Below are 24432 nucleotides of genomic sequence, written 5' to 3'. Positions count from 1 at the left end.
CACAGTACATCCTCCTACAGTGCCCCTCCACCAATGGGAGCCAGCCCAGCCTGATTCTCGTCCCCACCACAGCGACCAATCCCCAGCCCACCCTGGAGCCCCAGGGCCTCCCATTGGTCCAGACAGTTCTAAACCCTGCCCAAACCCAGATGCAACATTTCCAGACAATATCCCAGCAACAACAGCAGCCCAGGTTCATCATCACCACCAMCAACAACAATGTAAACAACCCTCCTGTTGCTAAGACAACAACTCCCTCCCTGAACTCTATGCTGAACAAGCCCATTTTAGGGAAAAGTACMCGGACAGCCAGGTCCAGGAGAGGACGGAAACCCAAAGCCGYTGTAGGTCGGMATACTRYCACCTCRGTTGCTAYGACAACCACCTCTGTCACCATGACAACAGCCCCCRTCAGTCAGTCGGGGGATGTAATACCTGTGTCTAGCTGTAATGTAACTAGTGTCACTCCAGCTACTGTTACTGCTGCCAACACTATGACATCATCATTGCCATCGTCTTTACCCGCCAAGTCACAAAGTCCTTTCTCACCACCAACAGCCTCTGTCTCTGTTTCTACCCCCTCCTCCTCTACCYCTGCCGCTGTTACCTCAGGACCCCTAAAGGTTGCCACAGTTAACTCAGTTACCACGGTTACCCCRTCCTCCCTGCCCTCTGACCCTGTGGCCTGGGTTGGGGAACCCCAAACCGCCCCAGAGTTGGGCAAGACCACTGAGCAGGACATGAGAGGGGAACAGTATGTCCTCTGCTTCCAGAAAGAAGGAGGGAAGAAGGAAGAGGTAAAGATAGGAGGAGAGGGAGGAGGGTCCTACGTGTTGCAGTTTGAAGGGGAGGGGTCCGGGGAGGGTGGGCAAGGAGGAATGGGCAGAGAGGGGGATGGGGAGTCATACGTGCTGCGCTTTCAGACTGAGGGAGAGAGAGAAGGAGAGAGMGAGGGAGGGAAGGAGAAAGGAGGCCTGGTGTCWCTGAACCTGCTGCAGAAATGGGGAGGAGTGAGGGAARGAGAAAGACGAGTAGGGGAGGATGGTGGAGTGGGAGAGTCCTTTGTGCTTCATTTCCAAACAGAGCCGCAGAGCAAAGAACGGACCACTTCTGACCGTGGCTATCCAGAAGGCCCCAGCAACAGCCTGGAACTTTCTTACCCGCCTCCCCAGGCCTTAATGCCTCTGAATGGGCAGGAGGTGGTGTTTGAGCTGGGGGATGAGAACAAGATGGTGGGCCAGGGGTCTGGAGAGAGTTTGCAGATGATAGCCCTGATCCAAGGTGAAGGGGGTGGGGAGGGAGAAGGGGGCAGTTACAGTGGGGCAGGGGGGGCAGTAGGGGAGGGAAGGGGGCCAATGGAGGGCATCTTTCAGCTGGAGGGAGGAGAGGGGATCGTCATAATTGAGGTTAGCACCAGCAGTCTAAGAGAAGGGGGGCTGGACAGAGGGGAAGGAGTAACTGTAGAGAGGAGTGAAGCAAAAGGAGGGAGTGGAATAACTGAGAGGCCTGAAAAAGACAGGAACTTAGCGGAATGCATTGAAATAGAGACTGGAGCGAATGAAGGAGAAAACACAGCTACGAATGGCCCTACACCTAACTCTCAGTTCTCTTAAACCTAAACCAAACAGCCACTGTCAGGAAATGTGTGTGAAGGTGTCTGCATGTGTGTGCACACATGAATGTACATATGCGTGCGTGCAATGTGTGTGAGTGTGTTTTTGATGTGGAGGCCTTTTCCAGCTACTGAACTAAAGGAGATTAAGGTCGTTCAGAAAGAGACTATAGGAAGGACTGTAGAAAATAATACCAAGGTGCCAGAAACACAAAGAGTTACATTCACTGACTGTTAATGAAGAGGGACCTCAACAAATGACTTTCAATTAAACTGTCATGTTGACAGTGTTGATATAAAACACCTAAGAGTTTTTTTTGTGGGTGAATAGATGGCTATATTGGCTCAGTTTCACTATAAATATTCATACTAGGAAATAGTCATTATTAATAAAGTTGTTAATAATATTTTTTATGAATGTTGATTAATTCACCTTTCTTATTTCGTAAATAGAAATATGTCCCTTTATCTAAAGAGGAAGAGGATCAGCTCAGAATAACGGACAATACCAGTTTATTATGGGAAATAGGTTCTCCACTGCGTAAAGTGCGACTGACCACATTCACGTAGCAGGTTAGTCAATTTTCTGCAGCGCAGGTACTCGCTATGCAAATGGCGTAGAGACAGCATTCATGACAGTAAATGTTATCGTAAAACTACGTAACACAACATTTGCAATAGGTGGCCATGGTGGCCACGCAAGTATTGCGAGCCATTCAATCAAACATAAGAAAAATCGTTTTGAGGAATAAATACACAGCGAATATATAAATCCGTTTCCCTGCATTTGGCGGTGGTCCAACCCTGCAAGTTTACAAGGTAGGCTATGTTGGTTCGGCTGGGTTGAACGAGAAGATTCGACGTTTATTTAGACATTGCGCATGAATAACCCTTCTCCACTCACCATATAAGGATTTAAAACATGTCAACGGGTTTAAAACAGGCTCAAAATATATGAAAACCGTGTGTTTTGATTTGCTTTTTAATTGTCATATTACTGATTTGCGAACTACATTTATTGTACATAGAAGACCAACATTGTTCTAAAGGATCCTCTTGGCCCGTTGTTTGTTGTTGATAAGCCTTGTAGAAGCAGTGTGACCATGCAATAGACAAATCCTTTCCCGACCCCCTCAAATAATCGCCAGTTCTTTAGCTTGATTTTGGGAGGAAACGCCACTGCACTCACAACTGACACATTGTATCAACCTGTGCCAGTGTGATGCATCGGTTGTTACATTGTAGTAACAAACGTTACGCGGTTACTTTGTTGCACAATGCAGCCACCTACAGTCTCTTACAGAGAGAGGGATGTCATAGGGGTCTGCCACTTACTGTAATGTCATGTGTTTTCTATGTGTATCTGTCCATTCAGGAACTTAACAAACATTACAATCAAATAATTGAAAAAAGGGCATTTATTTTCAATGACTTCTCAATAAACTGAAAAGTAGAAGCAATTTATTTCAAACGTTTTTAAACTTCCTGAATTGGCTGCATTCAATTCTAATTGAGACCAGCCCAGGTATCTATGTAGGCTACATATACAGTGTTACAGGGATGGATTGCTTTCCCTCTGAGTCATGGCCTCAAACCCAAAATAGCCTGCATCAAATATAACCCACCACATTCCCATCATCTTGAATAGGATTTTATACCATTTAGCTACTATGGTAACCAGAATGTAAATACTCCGCTGTATATTGTCATTGTAGTGTTGTATGTAATCAAATATGCAAAACTCAACCAAATGGTGTATCTGTACAAAGCAATGTATTATGTGACCATGAGATTTTCTATATTTGCAGACCGGTGTGTGTTGCTGTATGAGTTGTGCGTGAGTGAGGGTGTGTGTGTGTGTTGCAGTGTGTGTGAAGTCCAGACATGGTAAAGCTGGAGCTAGATCAGGTGGTAATGAGGAGGATGAGGGAAGATGACATCGAGACTGTCAAAGCTATCATCAAGGTGTGTGTTTTATCCTTAAAGTTATGCACACACACACACACACACTTAAATCCTGAGTTATGCTCTGTCTCTACGCTCTTAGAATAAAAGGTGCTCTCTGGAACCTAAAAGGGTTCTTCGGCTGTCTCCATAGGAGAACCCTTTGAAGAACCTTTTTTTTTTGTAAGAGTACTTTTTCAGGTTATCACTCACTCACCTTTCTCTCTCTGTCCCCATCCCTTACGTCCCCCTATCTCTCTCTCACGCGCTCTTTCTCCTCCCCCACCCCTCTCTCTCTCTTCGTCCCTCCCTCCCTCTCTTTGTCTCTGTAGGAGGGTTGTCAGGGAACAGAAAACCGTCTGATCCTCCACATCCTGACTCGTCCTGTCTGCCTCCTACTCCTGGCCACCGTCTCTTCTGTCCTCCGCTGCTTCCTTCACTCCTTCATCCTGGCCCTCRTCATCCCTGTCTTCCTGCTCATCGTCTACCTCAAGTTCACCATGCCACGCTCCACCGGAGTGCTGGGCACCAGCCGGCCCTACTGGGACTATGTGGGGAGCAGTTACCGAGGGGCGCAGGRCGAGACCCTCCCCTATAGCAGGATCAGTGGGAAACCCCCACCGGCAAAAGTAGGTTTCCTTTAATTTGACTTTAGGTACTGTATGTTGTGGATGTTACAAGCATGGCTCTGTTTTACTACAGTGTTTTAGTGATTTGGACTTTTCGTGCTTTGGGCTGAGTTGCTGCGCAAATAAAGTTGATTATTATCTGTCATTAAAGGGCAAGGCCAGACGGAGGACCAAACCCAAGGCAGAGGACAAGGACAAAGACTCATCTCCTGAGATCGTAGATGTGGAGAGGGAGGAGGCAGCAGGGCAGGTGTGGGTGGCGGACTGTGAGGGGTAGATTGTGGGCTGTGTGTCCAGGGAGGGTGACTGTCGTCTGGRGATGAGGAGGTTCTGCAGGGTGGTGGTGGGCTGCTGGTACCGCCGGGAGGGCCWCGGCAGACTGCTGGTCCAGAGTCTGGAGCAGAGGGAGAGGCAGACGGGGGCCACGAGGGTCTACGCCCATGTCCCCTACCCCTCTGCAGTAGGAGAGGCCTTCTTCAGGAAACTGGGCTACAGGCTGCAGGGGGAGGTGGGCTACGACGGGGAGGAAGAMGAGGAGGATGAAGAGCAGCCGGAGAGGACATTTCTGGGCTTCCATGTCACCAAGGTGTTTGTCAAAGGCCTCAAGTGATGGAGGAGACACAACAAAGGCAATGTGGAAAATAAGACAAAGAAGATATACTAAAGGGAAATAGAGAGAGGAGGAGGAGAGATACTATAGGGAAATAGAGAGAGGAGGAGAGAGGTAATAAAGGGAAATAGAGAGAGGGGAGGAGGGAGAATACTATAGGGAAATAGAGAGAGGGAGGAGAGAGATACTAAAGGGAATAGAGAGAGGAGGAGGAGAGGAGAGATACTTTAGGAAATAGAGAGAGGAGGAGGAGGAGTACTAAAGGGAAATAGAGAGAGGAGGAGGAGGAGAGACATACTAGGGAAATAGAGAGAGGAGGAGGAGGAGAGTACTAAAGGAAATAGAGAGAGGAGGAGGAGGAGAGATACTATAGGGAAATAGAGAGAGGAGGAGGAGGAGAGATACTATAGGAAATAGAGAGAGGGGAGAGGAGAGTACTAAGGGAATAGAGAGAGGAGGAGGAGGAGAGATACTAAAGGGAAATAGAGAAGGAGGAGGAGGAGAGAGTACTAAAGGGGAAATAGAGAGAGGAGGGGAGAGATACTTAAAGGGAAATAGAGAGGAGGAGGAGGAGAGATACTAAAGGGAAATAGAGAGAGGAGGAGGAGAGATACTAAAGGGAAATAGAGAGGAGAGGAGGAGAGATACTATAGGAGAAATAGAGGGAGGAGGAGAGACTACTAAAGGGAATAAGAGAGGAGAGGAGGAGAGATACTATAGGGAAATAGAGAGAGGAGGAGGAGGAGAGATACTAAAGGGAATAGAGAGAGGAGGGAGGAGGAGAGATACTATAGGGAAATAGAGAGAGGAGGAGGAGGAATACTAAAGGAAATAGAGAGAGGAGAGGAGGAGAGATACTATAGGGAAATAGAGAGAGGAGGAGGAGGAGAGGTACTATAGGGAAATAGAGAGGGAGGAGGAGGAGAGATACTATAGGGAAATAGAGAGAGGAGGAGGAGGAGGAGAGATACTATAGGGAAAGAGAGAGGAGGAGGAGAGAGTACTAAAGGGAAATAGAGAGAGGAGGAGGAGGAGAGATACTAAAAGGGAAATAGAGGAGAGGAGGAGGAGGAGAGATACTAAAGGGAATAAGAGAGAGAGGAGGGAGATACTAAAGGGAAATAGAGAGAGAGGAGAGGAGAGATACTAAAGGAAATAGAGAGAGGAGGAGGAAGATCTAAGGAATAGAGAGAGGAGGAGAAGTACTAAAGGGAATAGAGAGAAGGAGAGGTACAGTGAAAAGAGGGGGACTACTCTCCTTCTTATCAAGGCAATAATAGGGTAGAGTCTAACTAAAATGTTGGAAGACAATGGAACCAATTTAGTGAACAGAACCTTACTTAATTATGTTTTTTCCTCCTGATTTGTGAGTATGTATTTTTATGTATTGCTTTACATTGTATTGAGTTCTTATTCAATGATAAAATATGTCTGGCTGGCTCTTTATTTGTTAAAAACTTGTTTTAATATAATAAGTTGTTTTGCAAATAAATGTTGTGCGTTATGCGGCTTGTTGCCACACCTGTGTCAGTGAGTATACATTTACTGTGTGTGAGGAAGTATGTGGTTTATGTGAGTCTGCAGAACTTCTCTGTTCACCTTTCTCTCTTTCTCCCCCCTCTTCTCTCTCACTCCTCACCTGCACCTATGTGTGGCTTTGTATGAGTCTGCAAAACACATGCTCTCCTTCATTCATCTCTCTCTCTATCCTCACCCCCCCCCCCCTTTAATGACACTTAATATCCTTCCTCACACTGCACACCTGTCACATGGCAGGAGGAAAGTGTCAGCTATATTATCCCTGGTACAGATTACACACCATGGCATTCGTAGTAAATTATAGCAGTAGTGAAGTGTGCTGTTTGCAGGTGAATGTCAGTTTGTGTGTGGGTGGAAGGGTATGAGTGACACTGCTCTTCAGCCCTGTCTCAGCCTAACCAGAATTAGAGCGTGGTTAGCTACACGTACGCTCACCGTGCTAACCTCAGACCGTATCATAACTACATTAACCTGTTTCTTACAGACATCAGTGTTGGAGTGTTGTAAATTAAATAGCTAGCGGTGTGTGTGTGGTCTTGGGGGAGGAGTATCTCCCCTAATACAAAGTTTAAGAAAACAGAACCACCAAAGATTGCATCAACTGTTTAAACAGAACAAATCCTTAGCTCTAAGCCTCTAGGATTCTGTGTAACATAAAGTGATTTCTCTGCAGTGCAAAAGACAGTGTTCAGAATAAATACATTACAATGCCACAACTCTTTGTAGTGCTGGGATTACAGTAAAACCCCATTAAAAATCCCTCCCACTCACACATTTAGCACTACCCATRGCCATGGACATTAGTGAAGGAAATGTGCAGACAGACAGATGTARTGGGGAGTGTGGGAGTAATTGTTATCCTTGAAACAGTCTTCCCCATTCTTCCCGTTGAGCATGAGGTCATTTTATTATTGAGAGTGATGGTTCTCTCTCCATGGCTGCCCTGCCCTGCTGCAGACACCTGTTAGCTGGCCTTCTATAGTCTAACACATCTGAAACTATTATTGTTGTCAGGAAACAGATGTGAGTTCACGCTACTGGAAAGTAAGCCTGTTTGTGACTGTGGTCATAGGGTTCTGCACGGTATGGCTGTGTGTGTTTGTGTGTGTGTGTGGGTGTGTGTGTGGGGGGGGGGTTCGGAAAGTATGACTTTGCACATCCTGCTGCCGGTTGGTTCCCCCCGTAACTATGAGTTAAATGCACAGCCATGTCTACCATAACCTACTGTACTCTGACACACACACTGTCTGTTACATTAGGGCTGTGCACGAGAGGAGGGCCAGTGCATGTGAGTTGATATGTGACCGAAAGGCGACCTCGGTAAACTGTGGTCAAACCATGGAAGATGGTGATGTATAATCCATGTCTTACTTAAAACCACACACACACACGTTTTCAGGATCATATTTAAAACAGACTGGAGGTTATGAATGGTAACATTCCATAGACACATTCACAGTGAATTTTAGGTGCTTTAATCAACATAGTGCAACAAGGTTACTAAGGTTAGTTGCTGTCAACACATAGAGTCACTCTCTCACACACACACACACACAAACATTGCAGATGAATGTAAATCTTGATGTTGGGGCACCGCACCACCGGCGGTTGGTACGTAAATGGCAGTGGATAAATCCGTTCCAGATGATGTGAATAAAGATCATATTTATGACACACTCACACAGATGGGCTCCACAAGCCAACCAAACACACACTCACACACAGTACAGATGAGCTCCAAATACACCCACCCTGGGAAACGGTGAATTCCCCAAACCACAGAGTGCATGAGAGGGTGAGGGGAGTGGGGAGTCATGGGAAACAGAGGCACAGGATGCGTGCAGCTGCAGTGAACGGGACCGGGCCGGAGCAAAAACAGACAGAACGACGGCACAGAACAAAGCCGGAGAGAGAGTGAACACACCCTCGTCTATGGAGGAGGATGGATGACAACATCTCATGGTTCAAAGGCTGGTTGGTCTGAGTTATACACACTGTGGGTAAGGGGAGAGAGCCACACACTGCGGTGGTGGAGCAGAGAGGGAAGCCTGGGGTGAGAGGGGTCACTCACAGCTCCTAAGTTATGATTGACACACTTTGGTAAAACCCAAATATGACACGTGCAAGCACATGCACTCACAAAACCCAAATCAGAGGTATAGGTGTCAGGGCCTCTGGATTATGGGGGACGACCATGTCTACCCCAACTCTGGGGCCTGGAAAAGGTGACGAGGGGGAGGAGGTAACGAAAGGAGGAAGGAGCTGAGGGGAACGAGGAAGAGTAGTAAACCCAGTCTACATCAAGGCGAGAAGGTATCTGGAAGTTTTCATTTTTTATGATCTGGGAAAACCAGAGTGGAGGGTTGGGTGACTGGCTGGGGGAGCGAGCGAAGCGCCTTTGGAAATTTCCACCCATTTGGCTGAGTTTACTGACGTATGTGAAAAAGTCAAAAGGTTACAAATCACGTCAAACACTCCTGGACTCATGTGTGGTCACTATAATTACTTTGTGTTTCCTGCAAAAAGCTCTGACGAAGGCCGTGAGGCCGATACGTAAGCTTATTAAATATCAGTGATACTATCAAGACCAGTGTGCGGTTTTCTTTTTCCTTCATCCTGTTTCCTGCATTGTGAAACGGATTTGTTTCCTGAGGTTCTCTAATTAGTCATAATCAACTCATGGACTCATATAACTATACTGAACAAACATATAAATGCAACATGTAAAGTGTTGGTCCCATGTTTCATGAGCTGAAATAAAAGATCCCAGAAATTTTGCACAAAAAGCTTATTTCTCTCAAATTTTGTGCACAAATTTGTTTACATCCCTGTTAGTGAGCATTTCTCATTTGCCAAGATAATCCATCCACCTGACATGTGTGGCATATCAAGAAGCTGATTAAACAGCATGATCATTACACAGGTGCACCTTGTGCTGGTGACAATAAAAAGCCACTCTAAAATGTTCAGTTTTGTCACACAACATAATGCCACAGATGTCTCAAGTTTTGAGGGAGTGTGCAAATGGCATGCTGACTGCAGGAATGTCCACCAGAGATGTTGCCAGAGAATTTAATGTTCATTTATCTACCATAAGCCGCCTCCAACGTTGTTTTAGAGAATTTCTCAGTACGTCCAACCAGCCTCACAACCGCAGACCACGTGTAGCCACGCCAGCCTAGAACCTCCACATCTGGCACCCTCACCTGTGGGATCGTGTGAGACCAGCCACCCGGACAGCTGATGAAACTGGGTTTGCAAAACGAAGAATTGTCAGAAACCATCTCAGGGAAGCTCATCTGCATGCTCGGTGTCCTCACCAAGGTCTTGACCTGACTGCAGTTCGGGATCGTAACCGAGTTCAGTGGGCAAATGCTCACCTTCGATGGCCACTGGTATGCTGGAGAAGTGTGCTCTTCACGGATGAATGCCGGTTTTACCTGTACCGGGCAGATGGCAGATAGTGTGGCGTTGTGTGTTTGAGCTGTTTGCTGATGTCAACGTTGTGAACAGAGTGCCCCATGGTGGCGGTGGGGTTATGGTATGGGCAGGCATAAGTTACAGACAACAAAAACAATTGCATTTTATCTATGGCAATTTGAATGCACAAAGATACCGTGACGAGATCCTGAGGTCCATTGTCGTGCCATTCATCCGCTGCCATCACCTCATGTTTCAGCATGATAGTGCACGGCCCCATGTCGCAAGGATCTGTACACAATTCCTGGAAGCTGAAAATGTCCCAGTTCTTCCATGGCCTGCATATTCACCAGACATGTCACCCATTGAGCATGTTTGGTATGCTCTGGATCGACGTGTACGACAGCGTGTTCCAGTTCCCACCAATATCCAGCAACTTTGCACAGCCATTGAAGAGGAGTGGGACAACATTCCACAGACTACAAACTACAGCCTGATCAACTCCATGTGAAGGATATGTGTTGCGCTGCATGAGGCAAATGGTGGTCACACCAGATACTGCCTGGTTTTCTGATCCACGCCCCTACCTTTATTTTAAGGTATCTTTGACCAACAGATGCATATCTGTATTCCCAGTCATGTGAAATCCATAGATTAGGACCTAATGAATTTATTTCAATTGACTGATTTTCATATATGAACTGTAACTCAGTAAAGTCTTTGAAATTGTTGCATGTTGCGTTTATATTTTTGTTCAGTTTAGTATTAGTCATAATCAACACACGGACTGTATCTATCTAGTATAACTAGTATTTCTTATCTAGKTTGACAGTTAGTAGGCCTACATTGTTGTTTGCTGAATAACAATGTCCTGTAGTATACTGTATCTATACGACCCTGGCCTAGCTTTGGTACTGTTGTCACCACTCCCCTACTCTTGTTTTGAAAAATCTCTCCATCCAACCAGAGCCACCTCTCTACACAAGCTGTTTGACTGAGCGTATAGGTATATATATATATCTACCCTGTCCCCTCCTTCCCTTCCCTCCTCCCCCCACACTCATCTCACCACTCGCTCTCGCCTGATTGACTGTGTGAGACAAATTAGGCTTCTGAAATGATCAACAAATTTGACAGGTGAGTAAAATGAACATCTGTTTTTTTGTATTAATTGTTTAATGAGTTGAGCAAATGTATATGATATAATAYCACATGGATGGTGTAGTACATATTTTAAAGCTTATCCCTACCAATTGGTGATTGCGGTCCTATTTATCATTGGTGATGCTTTATGAAACCACTCCTGTCATCTTTCTCTTATGCAGCACAATCAGAAGTTTCAGTGATGATGACAACAATGTATTGAATAGCTTTCGCTAGTTTCGCTGAAAGCTGTCTGATTGAAACTGAGACTGAGAGAACCAGGGYCAGTTTSTTAGACACCAGTTCATTGACAGATGGTTGACCAAACCTGTGGTTTTGTTAAAGAAGAGGAAAGTGTTGAGTAGTTAGTGCAGTCCTCATAACCAGAGTATATGGCTTTTCCACACCAGAGAAGACACTACAGGGGCAGAGGAGGGAAAAGCAATAGTARTGGCTATAACCATTCACCTTTTCACCATAGGCCTGCCTCAGTTTGCGTATGAAAATAGATTTAGCATTCATATCTACTACGTATTTGAGTGAAAACCTACTTTCTGTGTCTCAGTGTTCTGTTGGCCCAGAAGAAGTTTATCTACCACTATAAGAACATGCGCTGGGCCAAGGGCCGACACGAAACCTACCTGTGCTTCGTGGTCAAGAGGCGGGTGGGACCAAACTCACTCTCCTTCGACTTTGGACACCTGCGCAACCGGTCCGGCTGTCATGTTGAGGTGAGGGAGGGGAGGGAGGAGGGTAGAGGAGATGAGAGGAGAGAGAGGGAGAGGAGGAAACAGAGGAAAGGGGTAAAAAACATGCAACAAAATCTCATTCATCTGTCATTTGCTTCAGTTTCTCTCCCTCTTTCCGTCTTCATATATTTCCTCTCTTCCATTTCTTTCTTTCCTTCCCCTGTCTTCATCACTTCTTCCCTCTTCTACTCTACACTCTCTCTATCCATGCATTACTCTCCTTTCTCTCTATCTACATCTTCCTTCCTCAAACATTCCCATCTCTCTTCTCTCTCTTCCTCAACTACATCCATCACTCTCTCCCTCATTCCTCACCCGTCTACCTTCCTCACCTTATCTCCATAACTATTCTCTCCCTCATTCCTCACCCGTCTTACCTTCCTCACCTATCTCCATAACTATCTCTCCCCATTCCTCACCTGTCTACCTTCCTCACCTATCTCCATAACTATCTCTCCCTCATTCCTCACCCGTCTACCTTCCTCACCTATCTCCATACTATCTCTCCCTCATTCCTCACCCGTCTACCTTCCTCACCTATCTCCATAACTATCTCTCCCTCATTCCTCACCTGTCTACCTTCCTCACACATCTCCATCACTCTATTTTCTCCCCCCCCCAGCTGCTGTTCCTGCGCCTCTTGGAAGCAGGCGCCCTGTGTCCAGGCCTGTGGGGTTATGGAGCTCCAGACAGTGTGGGACTGTGTTACTCTGTCACCTGGTTCTGTTCCTGGTCCCCCTGCTCAGACTGCTCCTACAGGCTGGCCCAGTTCCTCAGCCAGACCCCCAACCTCCGCCTCAGGATCTATGTCTCCAGGCTCTACTTCTGTGACCCGGAGGACAGCAGTGCGAGAGAGGGTCTCCGCATGCTGCAGAGAGCCGGGGTGCAGATCACTGTCATGAACTATGAAGGTAGAGAGGGTGTGTGTGAGTGCGGGTGTGTGTGTGTGTGTGTGTGTGGGTGTGTGTGTACGTCTCTCATTATAATTCTGTCTCTTCCCTATAGACTATTTCTACTGTTGGCAGACCTTTGTGGCTTGCAGACAGCGTGTGTTTAAGGCCTGGGACGGACTGCATCAGAACTCTGTTCAACTGGCCAGGAAACTTAACGACATCCTCCAGGTAGGACACACACACACGCACACACACATACACACACACTGTACCCTTGAGTTAGTAGGCTAATAATATTTACTGATTTGTCTTTCAGCCTGGTGAGGCAGAAGATTGGGGAGATGCTTTCGAGCTACTTGGACTGTGATTCACCTCTATCCCTGTCATATACGCTGATATGGAGCTATTTATTTATGCTCCTCCCACTGGTGCTACCTGTCAATGTTATACTGTAAAGATCACTTTAATCTATCATTGTAAAAGTAAATAATAATAACTGAAATAGGTCAACTGTACAACTCAATAATGTGTTTATATATTGTTATTTAATCCATGGGATTTACATTTTTACCCTTTGTAGCATTATTACTGTCTTGTAACACATCCATTAAATCATTCCCTCCAACTGTGATTGAGTCGTTTTGTGTTGACATGATCCTATCCTCTATTTACATTTGACCAGCTCTTTATCTCTCACATAGCCAACAATAAACAAACAAATAAAGTTTAGGCTAATTGATTACAATGATCTCTAAACTATCACTGACAATGGTTGATTAATCTGGATAAATTACATTAGAAATGGATGTGAACGCTTCATGTGCGCAAATACACAGGGTATTACGCTCTCGCACCCGTTAACGTGCACGATCACCACAACACCGATTGAATTAAAGTCAAGATGGCGACCGAGGGCGAATACGAGTCGATCCTGTGTGTGAAACCTGACGTCAACGTTTACCGAATCCCGCCGCGGGCATCGAACCGGGGAGTCAGGTAAGAGACCCGGTTCCGTCACCATCAACCAGTGACCTTGCCCTGGTCTGACTCCAGCATCCATTGTTTGATGCGGCGATAAATAAACGTCCCCATAGGCAAAGCTCTTGTCCCCACATCAAGGGAATGCATAGCCCATATAAAGGCTATAATGGTCGTCTCTGTCGCCTTTGCAGTGCGCAATAGCTTTTTCTAAGGTGGTTTACTAGGCAAACTGGTTGACTTGTATTGGGGAAGAATAATCTACCACCAGATGTCAAGGTTGTGCGTAGTGGGATGGATAGGGAGAATACACCTGTCATTATTGTATTCCACCTGTCGGTATCAGACAATGACACTGAATCCTGTTTTCAGTGCGAAAACGTGACCGTGTCGTGTGCCCTTTTTACAGAATGCGCTTTGACTGCACTCTGCTTTGGGGCGAATGTTTAGTGAAGGGCTATAGCGGGTACTACGGTATTTAAAGGTCTAGAGGATTAGGTGAGATTTTTACTCCCTTTGAGGATTATCTGGGCATTTTCTCTGTTGTAGCCTATCCTGTTACTTTCTGACCAGGGTTCGTTAAAGGATCTCTTGTTGACAGTGACTTCTGTCCTGTTAGGGTACAGTCTACGTTTGGCAGTGTGTGTGACTATATTGTGTTTACCCATTTGTTCATTGGCTGGTATTTTAACGTGATCCAGTCTATCTCCATGCTGACTGGACAGCGCTTCATACTGTATCTGTCTCCTGGGAGCTGATTGGCTGACCACTAGTAAAGTGCCATGACCACGCACAAAGCTGAGTCTGTTGTGTGATGTAGTGAGTAATAGTAATGAGGGAATATTCCACCCCAGTTCTGGTGAACTGCCAGCCCAGTCACTCTCATTTCGGTAGCAAAGTGTGGTGGTTGGTTATCAACATGGTCTCCCTCTTTCTCACACACACACCTATACAGTCAGTCTCATCTCTGATTGGCAGTCTGTGTCTCCCTCAGGGCTGCGGATTGGAAGCTGGACGCCCCTGATTGGACAGGCCGCATGAGAGTGACGGCTCGGGGAAAAGTGGCTTTCATCAAACTGGAGGACAAGATCTCTGGTGAGAGGCCAAATCGGCCCCTAGCCCCTAGCCCCTAGCCCCTAACCCCTAGCCCCTAGCCCCTAGCCCCTAGCCCAGGGTTACCCAATAGGCGGCCCGCAGGCCAAATTTGATTTGGCCCCCCAAGTTTTACATTTTTACAAATAATTATTTTTGTTCTTAGACATGAAAGACTGTAAAATCACCAGGAAATGCTCAAAGTAATTTGAATTAAGGAAATCTGTTCCCAAGTATTCTCACGCATAAATAGAGAGGCATATGTGATCGTATCCCAATATAATCAAGGTTTGAAATGATTCTGTTTTTGTCAAATACTATATCTGTTTCTTGCAGTCAATTTCCAGTGTACAAATTATTTATAACTATGTTCCGAGCATCCGCTCAAGGAAATATTGGCCCACTGCTGAATGTAATTGGGAACTCCTACCCTAGCCCCTAGCCCACCTCAAGGCACTTCTAGTCAGAAGATCATCGTGCCCAATTCCAAATTGTCCCCTGGGCACTTCTTGTTGATCTGAAAGGACCATGTTAACTGTTCCACCTTGCTCTCTGACTCTTGACTTGAACTATTAGTTATAATGTCTAAGTTCTAATTACCCTCCATCTCTGCAGGGGAGCTGTTTGCACAGGCACCAGTGGACGAGTACCCTGGCATCGCCATAGAAACCGTCAGTGACTCCAGTCGTTACTTTGTGCTTCGGATCCAGGATGAGAGTGGTGGGTTGTTGGTTGTCGTCACTAGTCACCATCTGGCCAAATTAGAAAGGACAGAAGTATCACACACTACTTTCTCACATTTTCTATTAGTATTTATTATACTGAACAAAAATATAAACGCAACATGTAAAGTTTTGTTCCCATGTTTCATGAGCTGAAATAAATGATCCCAGAAATGTTCCATACGCACAAAAAGCTTATTTATCAAAAGAAAAATGGCACATATTTGTTTACATCCCTTTTAGTGAGCATATATCCTTTGCCAAGATAATCCATCCACCTGACAGGTGCGGCATATCAAGAAGCTGATTAAACAGCATCGGCATTACACAGGTGCACCTTGTGCTGGTGACAATAAATGGCCACTCTAAAATGTGTAGTTTTGTCACACAACACAATCCCACAGATGTCTCAAGTTTTGAGGGAGTGTGCAATTGGCATGCTGACTGCGGGAATGTCCATCAGAGCTGTTGCCAGAGAATGTAATGTTTATTTCTCTACCATAAGCCGTCTCCAACTTTGTTTTAGAGAATTTGGCATTACATCCAACCGCCCTCACAACCTCAGTCCACGTTTAACCAGTCCAGCCCAGGACATCCACATCTGGCTTCTTCACCTGCGGGATAGTCTGAGACCAGCCACCCAGACAGCTGATGAAACTGAGGAGTATTTCTGTCTGTACTAAAGCCCTTTTGTGGGGAAAAACCTATTCTGATTGGCTGGGCCTGGCACCACAGTGGGTGGGCTTGGCTCACAAGTGGGTGAGCCTATGCCCTTCCAGGCCCATCCATGTCTGCACCCCTGCCCAATCATGTGAAATCCATAGATCAGGGGATAATTCATTTATTTCAATTGACTGATTTCCTTACATGAACTGTAACTCAGTAAAATTGTTGAAATTGTTGCATGGTGCATTTATATTTTTGTTCAGTATAGTAGTAGTAGTAGTAGTATACCACAGTAATAACAAGGTATGTTTTGGATCATTTGAGTGTGTAGTATGAAACAGTATTCTACTACAGCATTTGGAGTACACAATCAGTTGTTTCTCACTGTGCTATGTCTCTGTTTTAGGATCAGTGTGTGTACGAAGTGATTTGATTTGTAATTTACATTGGTCTGTTGTTCTTCTTTGGCCTCTGTCTCTCAGGTCGCAGTGCGTTCATAGGCATCGGGTTCGGGGACAGAGGAGACTCGTTTGACTTCAACGTGGCGCTGCAGGACCACTTTAAGTGTGTTGCTCTTACAGCTGTCACAACAGAGAACACTCTCATAACATTAGCAAACAAGTGCAGCTCAGAGCTAGAATGTTGACTTCTAACTGACATGAATTAGTAATAGCCTGTCATCTGTTTCACTATATAACTCTCGATTCAATTCAAAGGGGCTTTATTGACATGGAAAACATGTTTATATTACCAAAGCAAGTGAAATAAACAATCACAAATTAACAGTAAACATTATGCACATCAAATTTTTCAAAAGAATAAAGACGCTTGAAATGTTATATCTAGCTATAACGCTCTGTCCCTTTTGCCCACTCATTCTTTCTCTCTATCTGTTTACTGTATATATCTCTTTCTCTCTCTCTCTACCTACCTCTGTCTCTCTGTCTCTCTCTCAGGTGGGTGAAACAGGAGCTTGAGATCAGTAAGCAGTCTCAGACTCCAGACAACACTCCTAAACTGGACCTGGGTTTCAAAGAAGGACAGACCATCACTCTCAATATCGGGGTAACTTCTTCAACTCATACCCATAATACTCCTACCATGGTACCATCTGGTTAGCGCTTAACAACTAAAAAGTGAACATGCACGTTTGCACGCACACGTTGCAAACCCATGCTCTGTTTATAAGCTTTGTCAAGCTATCACTCAAACACCTATTCCTCTCTCCTTCCTTCTCACCCGTCGCCCCTCTCTCTTTCTTTCCATTTCTGTTCCTCTCTCAGCAAGGCAGAAAGAGAGACAAGTCCCGCCCCCAGAGCGCTGGTGGCTTTGGGCTCCTCCCTCCTCCCCCTGGTGGTGGTGGTGCCAAGATAGCCCCTCCCCCTATGTCAAGCTCCTCCAATGACAACGAAGGTTTATTCTCAGGGGGAGACTTATTTTCTACGGGAAGTGACTCGTTTTCAGGGGGTAGTGACACATTTTCAGGAGGAAACAACACATTCTCAGCAGGAAGTGACATGTTCTCAGGGGGAAGTAACACAGGTAGGTGAACAGCATTTTGGGCCACGTTCAGCGAGGTGTAATGCTCCTGGTTGTTCAGACAGATATACACTACATGACCAAAAGTATGTGGACACCTGCTTGTCGTACACCTCATTCCAAAATCATGGGCATTAATTTGGAGTTGGTCCCCCCTTTGCTGCTATAACAGCCTCCACTTTTCTGGGAAGGCTTTCCACTAGATGTTGGAACATTGCTGTGAGGACTTGCTTCCATTCAGCCACAAGAGCATTAGTGAGGTCAGGCACTGATGTTGGGCGATTAGGCCTGGCTCGCGGTCGGCGTTCCTATTCATCCCAAAGGTGTTCGATGGGGTTGAGGTCAGGGCTCTGTGCAGGCCAGTCAAGTTCTTCCACACCGACCTCAACAAACCATTTCTGTATGGACCTCGCTTTGTGCGCTGGGGCATTGTCATGCTGAAACAGGAAATGGCCTTCCCCAAACTGTTGCCACAAAGTTGGAAGCACAGAATCGTCTAGAATGTCATTGTATGCTGTAGCGTTAGGATTTCCCTTCACTGGAACGAAGGGGCCTAGCCTGAGCCATGAAAAACAGCCCCAGACCTTTATTCCTCCTCCACCAAACTTGACAGTTGGCACTATGCATTGGAGCAGGTAGTGTTCTCCTGGCATCCGCCAAACCCAGATTCGTCCGTCATACTGCCAGATGGTGAAGTGTATTTGTCACTCTAGAGAACGCGTTTCCACTGCTCCAGAGTCCAATGGCAGCGAACTTTACACCACTCCAGCCAACGCTTGGCATTGTGCATGGTGATCTTAGGCTTGTGTGCAGCTGCTCGGCCATGGAAACCTATTTCATGAAGCTCCCGGCGAACAGTTCCTATGCTGACGTTGCTTCCAGAGGCAGTTTGGAACTCGTTAGTGAGTGTTGCAACAGAGGACAGACGATTTTTACGCTCTACGCTCTTCAGCACTCGCCGGTCACATTCTGTGAGCTTGTGTGGCCTACCACTTTGCGGCTGAGCCGTTGTTGTTCCTAGACGTTTCAACTTCACAATAACAGCACTTACAGTTGACTGGGGCAGCTCTAGCAGAGATGAAATTTGACAAACTGACTTGTTGGAAATGTGGCATCTTATGACAGTGTCGCGTTGAAAGTGACTGAGCTCTTCAGTAAGGCCATTCTACTGCCAATTTCTGTCTATGGAGATTTCATGACTGTGCTCGATTTTATACACCTGTCAGCAACAGATGAGGCTGAAGTAGCCGAATCCACTAATTTGAAGGGATATTCACATATTGTGTATATATAGTGTATATAATAAACAAAAAAATAAACACAACATGTAAAGTGTTGGTCCCATGTTTCATAAGCTGAAATAAAATATCTCAGAAATGTTCCATATGCACAAAAAGCTTAGTTTTCTCAAATTTTGTTCACAAATTTGTTTACATCCCTGTTAGTGAGCATTTCTCTTTTGCCAAGATACTGAAATTGTACCACCTGACAGGTGTGGCATATCAAGAAGCTGATTAAACAGCATGATCATTACACAGCTGCACCTTGTGCTGGTGACAATAAAAGGCCACTCTAAAATGTGCAGTTTTGTCACACAAAATGCCACAGATGTTTTGAGGGAGTGTGGAATTGGCATGCTGACTGCAGGAATGTCCACCAGTGCTGTTGCCAGAGAATTTAATGTTAATTTCTCTACCATAAGCCGTCCCCCATTGCTTTAGAGAATTTGGCAGTACGTCTAACCGGCCTCACAACCGCAGACCACGCATAACCACGCCAGCCCAGAACCTCCACATCCGGCTTTTTCACCTGTGGGATCGTCTTAGACCAGCCACCTGGACAGCTGATGATATTGAGCAGTATTTCTGTCTGTAATAAAGCCCTTTTGTGGGGAAAACTCTGATTGACTGGGCCTGGCTCACAAGTGGGTGGGCCTATGTCCTCACAGGCCCACCTATGGCTGTGCCCCTGGCCTCTCATGTGAAATCCATAGATTATGGCCTAATTTATTTATTTCAATTGACTGATTTCCGTATATGATCTGTAACTCATTAAAATCATTGAAATTGCTGCAGGTTGCGTTTATATTTTTGTTCAGTATAGATCTGCTCTGGCATGTAGATCAGGGATGATGTCAGCTCCTTACAAGACAATTCTATGTGCAACGTTCAGAGCGTCGTGTTCTCCTGAATGTGACCCTGTTCTTATATTGTTGCTTCTGATTCATCTGTTTGTTTATCTTGTTCGGTTACCCTAGTAACTGCTTTTTCTGTATAGCGCTTTTTGCTTCCATTGTTGTAGTCTATTTTTACAGTTCCCCAAACCATGCTGTGAATTCATTTGACTGAAGGGAAAAAGTGTATGTTTTATATGCCACTGTGTAATTAGGTTAAGGATTGAATGGGGCCCTGGGTGTTTTTTCTTTTAGTTTTATGAGCTAACCAAGAAAAAAGGCTGTTGTCGTTAGAGTATGAATGTAGAGAAAGCAGTAGAGGGTGTGTATTGAAGAGTCTGATGTGTGTTGTCTCCATAGAGATCCTATTAAATTAGTTCTCTAATTCCTAATTCTATCGTCTCTCTGTTCTCAGGCTGTTTGTTAGACCTGGACAGCAGTAACTCCAACTCTGTGGTGCAGCCGAACCCCAACCCTACAGGCGGCTCGGACATGTGGGGAGACTTCTCTGCCCCAGAAAAGTAAGGGGATAATCTCCTGTCTTTCATCCTTTTCTCTCTTCTTTCATTATTCTGTTCCCCCCATTAATGCTCTCCTCTTTTTCCCCATAATGCAGGTCAATGTCTCCTCTCGCCAACGATGATGGTTCCACCAACTGGCAGCAGTTCTGAGGCCCTCCCACAATCCCTTTCACTTGACCTTCACCTGACCTTTAACCCCTGACCAGAGGAGGACTCCAGCAGAACACTGTATATTATCACCTCAACCTCAGTGTACTCTCTCTCTCTCTTCCCCCTCTCTTTAATTTTCTCTCTCTCACCCCTCCCCCACTCTCTTCACCCCTCTCCTGGCTTCCTCTCCTTACCATCCTCTCCTTCTACATCTTTCCCTCTCAGCCCCAAAGTTACACTCTCTTCCCCCGTCCCCCTCTCCTTGCCCTTCTCTCCCTCTGTCTCTCTATCTATTGCAACAGAGTATGTATTTATTGCTGAGAGAAAAGACTGAGGTTAAATGTCTCTAAATGAAAGATGTTACAGAAAGGAATGATGGGGGCTCACACTAATATAGTCTTGATAAATAAATACATTAATTCATTTATGTACATAATATATTATTGTAAATGTATATAGTGTCAGTAGTTTGTAATTCCCATTGTTGTTGTGGTAGTGTTGTAGCTAATTTTCCTTTAGAATCTCCAGTACAACTGGAATTATCGCCTGAAATAACTGATTTACAGGATGCATTAGTATATGACCAAGTTATCTTATATCTGATCCAAGGTCAGTTTAGCTTTTTCCTCTTAATTGCTAAGGTTAGGCCACGGTGAGTCTGGAGCTGTGCTTTGGAGCAGCTTCTGCTTTGAGTGGACACTGATCTACTGTAAGTTTACACAGCAGCCATGCTGTTTGGCGCCCCTTAGTGGGCTATTGCGGTCCTACAACCACAGTCTGACAGGGAGAGTGGTGAGATGCACAGCAGCAGCTGCTGTGGACGTTATCACTGCTGGGGATGGGCACTTGTCTGGGTCACTTGGCTGCATTGTTTTAACAGGAGGCTGGTGTTAGTTGGTCAATTAACACAGAAATGGAGGGAGAGAGAGGAAAAAAGTGTGCTGATTGAGGGAAGGGAAAGATGGGTGGGGTCTGAGGAGGGATGGAGGGTGAGGAAGGGCTTAAACCCATGGGGTGATAGACAGGCCTGATTTAGGCCTAGTGATGTAATCAACAGTCCCTAGGGGTTTCTGGGTAGTGATGACTCATTTAGGTCACGACTTTTGCCCTGCTGGATGAATAGCCCTGTGTGTGTACACACAACTGTCTGTCTGTCCGTCCGTCCGTCTGTATTCTATACGTTGTACCCTGGAACTAACGTAACGCTGTCAATGCAGCCAGACCATTCCAGTCCTTGTGAGATGCAGTGTTTTACTTTACTGTTGTGTTGTTATTGTGAGAGAAAGGATGGAGGGTGGGATGGAGGAAGGGAGGGAGGGAGGGATGGATGGATGGAGGGAGGGATAAAGGGATAGAAGGATGGATGGAGGAGGGATAGATGGAGGGATGGATGGATAAGGAGGAAAGGGTTATAATGCTGTACAGGACATCATAATATTACAGTAAAGGATGGATGGATAGAGGGAGGGATAGATGGAGGGATGGATGGATAGAGGGAGGGAGGATGGGTGATAATGTTGTACAGGACATCATAATATTACAGTAAGCCAGTTATGTGGCTTTTGTACTTATCATTGTGTGTGTGTCTTTCTCTCATGGACATCACATGGACTCCAACATTTGCATTAACTGAGACATGATGTTGATTAATGAGGTGATAATTGATTTATTTCCTGTGTGAGAACACAGCTAGTGGGAGAACTGGTATGAACTGGTGAGAGTCTGTGTAGATCCTACTCATGTTGGTTTATGTGTTTATTCTTGACATTACAAATACAATATATGTGTATGTAAATGTTGATGTATTGAAAATCAAAGCATAAAGATATCAACTAATGTTGAGTCAAGGTTGACTTGTTTCTTTTTATCTACATGAGGGAAAAAACTGGACTCCATCAATAAAGCAATCCACATATAAACCACTGAATGACATTTTATTGGGTAGTATTGCACTGCTTTGGTATTGGATTGTGATAGAGTGCTTTACAATAAGTGTCAGTAATGACAGAGTGGATACTTGTTCTCAGACTGTCTCTACAGTACACAACTACAGGAACTCAACAGCGTTCCATCTGAACAGTATTATACAGCCCGCAACGGCACAGAACATGATCCGTGTCAAATAAAACAGGTCAAATCTGTGGGAGTGATTTCTCCCCACAGTTCTAATAAAACACAGGCTAATAGAAGAACTGAGAAATATGACACAGACTGTTCTTAACTGAGTTACGATGGACTGTTATATATATTTGTTGTGTGTGTATGTGTATGTTCGTGGTTGTTGTGTGTGTTGTGTGTGTGTGTGTGTGTGTGTTGTGTGTGTGTGTGTGTGTGTGTGTGTGTGTGTGTGTGTGTGTGTGTGTGTGTGTTGTGTGTGTGTGTGTGTGTGTGTGTGTGTGTGTGTGTGTGTGTGTGTGTGTGTGTGTGTGTGTGTGTGTGTGTGTTGTGTGGTGGTTGTGTATTAAGGCACAGGCTAGCACCAGGTGTTGAGTGGTGGATTTATGGTGTTTTGGGGTGTTTTTATGGAGACAACCCAGTGTTCTGTCTCCAAGGGTGTCCTCCCTCCTACTCCTTCTCTCCTTCCTCCCTTCTTCCTCCGCCCCTCCTTCCATCTCCGCCATCTTGGGCCCATCAGGCCTTGTTTTCCCAGGTTTTGGGGTTGCCGCGGCGATTGTGACAGCGTTTCTTATTGGTGGTTGACCTCTGGAAGCGTTTGGGCCAGCCGGACCGCTCCCTGCAGAGCTCAGCTGGGATGGAGAGAAAAGAGAGAGAGATTGAATAGAGAGAATGTGTAAGAAAGAGAGAGAGAATGTGTAAGAAAGAGAGAGAGGATGTGGGGGCTCAGATGTACGTGCGATCCTAAAGTCAGTAAGAGTTTCATGCACTCTAAGATTGTTATGTTGTTGTAATCCTAACAACGGGTCTAATGAAGTGCTATCAGGTGGACTGTCTTACCCTTCAGGTACTCATCCTGTTGGCAGACAGTTCTAACACAGATCTCCTTGTTGATCACATAGACACGAGGGAGGCTGAGACAAAGCAGGAGACAGACATCATTACACTATAATCAGAGCSCAGCTGCTGTCTCTAAAACATGCCTCTCTGTACAGGCTCTCAGGTTGAAACCAATGAASTTTGACTGCATGACCAGGAGGCACTGAGTGTGTCTATGTTTTCCTGTGAGAGAGAGCCTGTAGTTGCAGTTTACCTGTAAAGGCAGAGGGAGTGGATGCATCTCTTGATGGGCCGGTGGACAGAGTACATCCTGGTGCAGGGATACGTCTCTTCCCTACAGTCTAGCACAAAGGATACACACAACATCCAGATAACTCACACACAATGTTTTAGATAACACTGGACACCCCTGGTCATCCCTGGTCACCCTGGACACCCCTGGTCATCCCTGGACACCCCTGGGTCATCCCTGGACACCCCTGGACACCCCTGGTCATCCCTGTCATCCCTGGCCTAACATTGTTTAGTTATGTTTCTGTTCCACACTGAAAAAACCTCACTCACCAGGGTGGTAGGGTAGAGACAGACACCTCACTCACAGGGGTACGTAGAGACAGACACCTCACTCACCAGGCGGTAGGGTAGAGACAGACACCTCACTCACCAGGCGGTAGAGGTAGAGACAGACACCTCACTCACCAGGCGTAGGGTAGAGACAGACACCTCACTCACCAGGCGGTTAGGGTAGAGACAGACACCTCACTCACCAGGGGTAGGGTAGAGACAGACACCTCACTCACCAGGTGTAGGGTAGAGACAGACACCTCACTCACAGGTGGTAGGTAGAGACAGGACACCTCACTCACCAGGGGTAGGGTAGAGACAGACACCTCACTCACAAGGTGGTAGGTAGAGACAGACACCTCACTCACAGGTGGTAGGTAGAGACAGACACCTCACTCACCAGGTGGTAGGGTAGAGACAGACACCTCACTCACCAGGCGGTAGGGTAGAGACAGACACCAAAGCCTCCTCTTCATTCCAGTCACCTCTGGGGATTCCACCTCTACCAGCAGGGAAACAACACAATCAGCATG

General features: G+C 45.8%; 4 protein-coding genes and 1 long non-coding RNA gene across 5 annotated transcripts; 3 read left to right on the top strand and 2 right to left on the bottom strand.

Annotated features, from left to right (window-relative positions):
* The first annotated feature begins 2112 nt into the window (after window positions 1-2112).
* On the top strand, window positions 2113-4921 carry nat14 (N-acetyltransferase 14 (GCN5-related, putative)). The gene is given in 4 exon segments (XM_024140518.2): window positions 2113-2431; window positions 3421-3577; window positions 3889-4185; window positions 4337-4921. Coding segments are annotated over 3 exon segments (837 nt in total). The 5' UTR covers window positions 2113-2431; window positions 3421-3496; the 3' UTR covers window positions 4796-4921.
* Window positions 4922-5142: 221 nt separating this feature from the next.
* LOC139025045 (uncharacterized) lies at window positions 5143-5390 on the bottom strand. Its single transcript, XR_011476483.1, has 2 exons — window positions 5306-5390; window positions 5143-5267 (listed from the first exon to the last, which is right to left on the bottom strand). It is a non-coding gene; the product is annotated as an uncharacterized lncRNA (long non-coding RNA).
* A 6091-nt stretch (window positions 5391-11481) lies between these two features.
* Window positions 11482-13170, top strand: aicda (activation-induced cytidine deaminase). The gene is made up of 4 exons (XM_024140523.2): window positions 11482-11628; window positions 12269-12557; window positions 12652-12767; window positions 12856-13170. Exons 1-4 carry the CDS (start codon window positions 11506-11508, stop codon window positions 12904-12906), a joined length of 579 nt encoding a protein of 192 aa, XP_023996291.2. The 5' UTR covers window positions 11482-11505; the 3' UTR covers window positions 12907-13170.
* Window positions 13171-13407: 237 nt separating this feature from the next.
* On the top strand, window positions 13408-20697 carry LOC112073182 (adaptin ear-binding coat-associated protein 1). The gene is made up of 8 exons (XM_024140517.2): window positions 13408-13535; window positions 14512-14612; window positions 15225-15329; window positions 16480-16561; window positions 16954-17062; window positions 17281-17539; window positions 20125-20230; window positions 20326-20697. The coding sequence occupies exons 1-8, from the start codon at window positions 13441-13443 to the stop codon at window positions 20378-20380; spliced, it is 912 nt and encodes a 303-aa protein (XP_023996285.1). The 5' UTR covers window positions 13408-13440; the 3' UTR covers window positions 20381-20697.
* A 2112-nt stretch (window positions 20698-22809) lies between these two features.
* mfap5 (microfibril associated protein 5) lies at window positions 22810-23985 on the bottom strand. Its single transcript, XM_024140522.2, has 4 exons — window positions 23966-23985; window positions 23589-23676; window positions 23336-23409; window positions 22810-23127 (listed from the first exon to the last, which is right to left on the bottom strand). Exons 2-4 carry the CDS (start codon window positions 23642-23644, stop codon window positions 23012-23014), a joined length of 246 nt encoding a protein of 81 aa, XP_023996290.1. The 5' UTR covers window positions 23645-23676; window positions 23966-23985; the 3' UTR covers window positions 22810-23011.
* Between the last annotated feature and the right edge of the window lie 447 nt (window positions 23986-24432).

This window comes from Salvelinus sp. IW2-2015, unplaced genomic scaffold, assembly GCF_002910315.2.
Source record: "Salvelinus sp. IW2-2015 unplaced genomic scaffold, ASM291031v2 Un_scaffold2181, whole genome shotgun sequence".
Classification (NCBI taxonomy): Eukaryota; Metazoa; Chordata; class Actinopteri; order Salmoniformes; family Salmonidae; genus Salvelinus; species Salvelinus sp. IW2-2015.
This window is presented reverse-complemented; position numbering and strand designations above follow the sequence as displayed.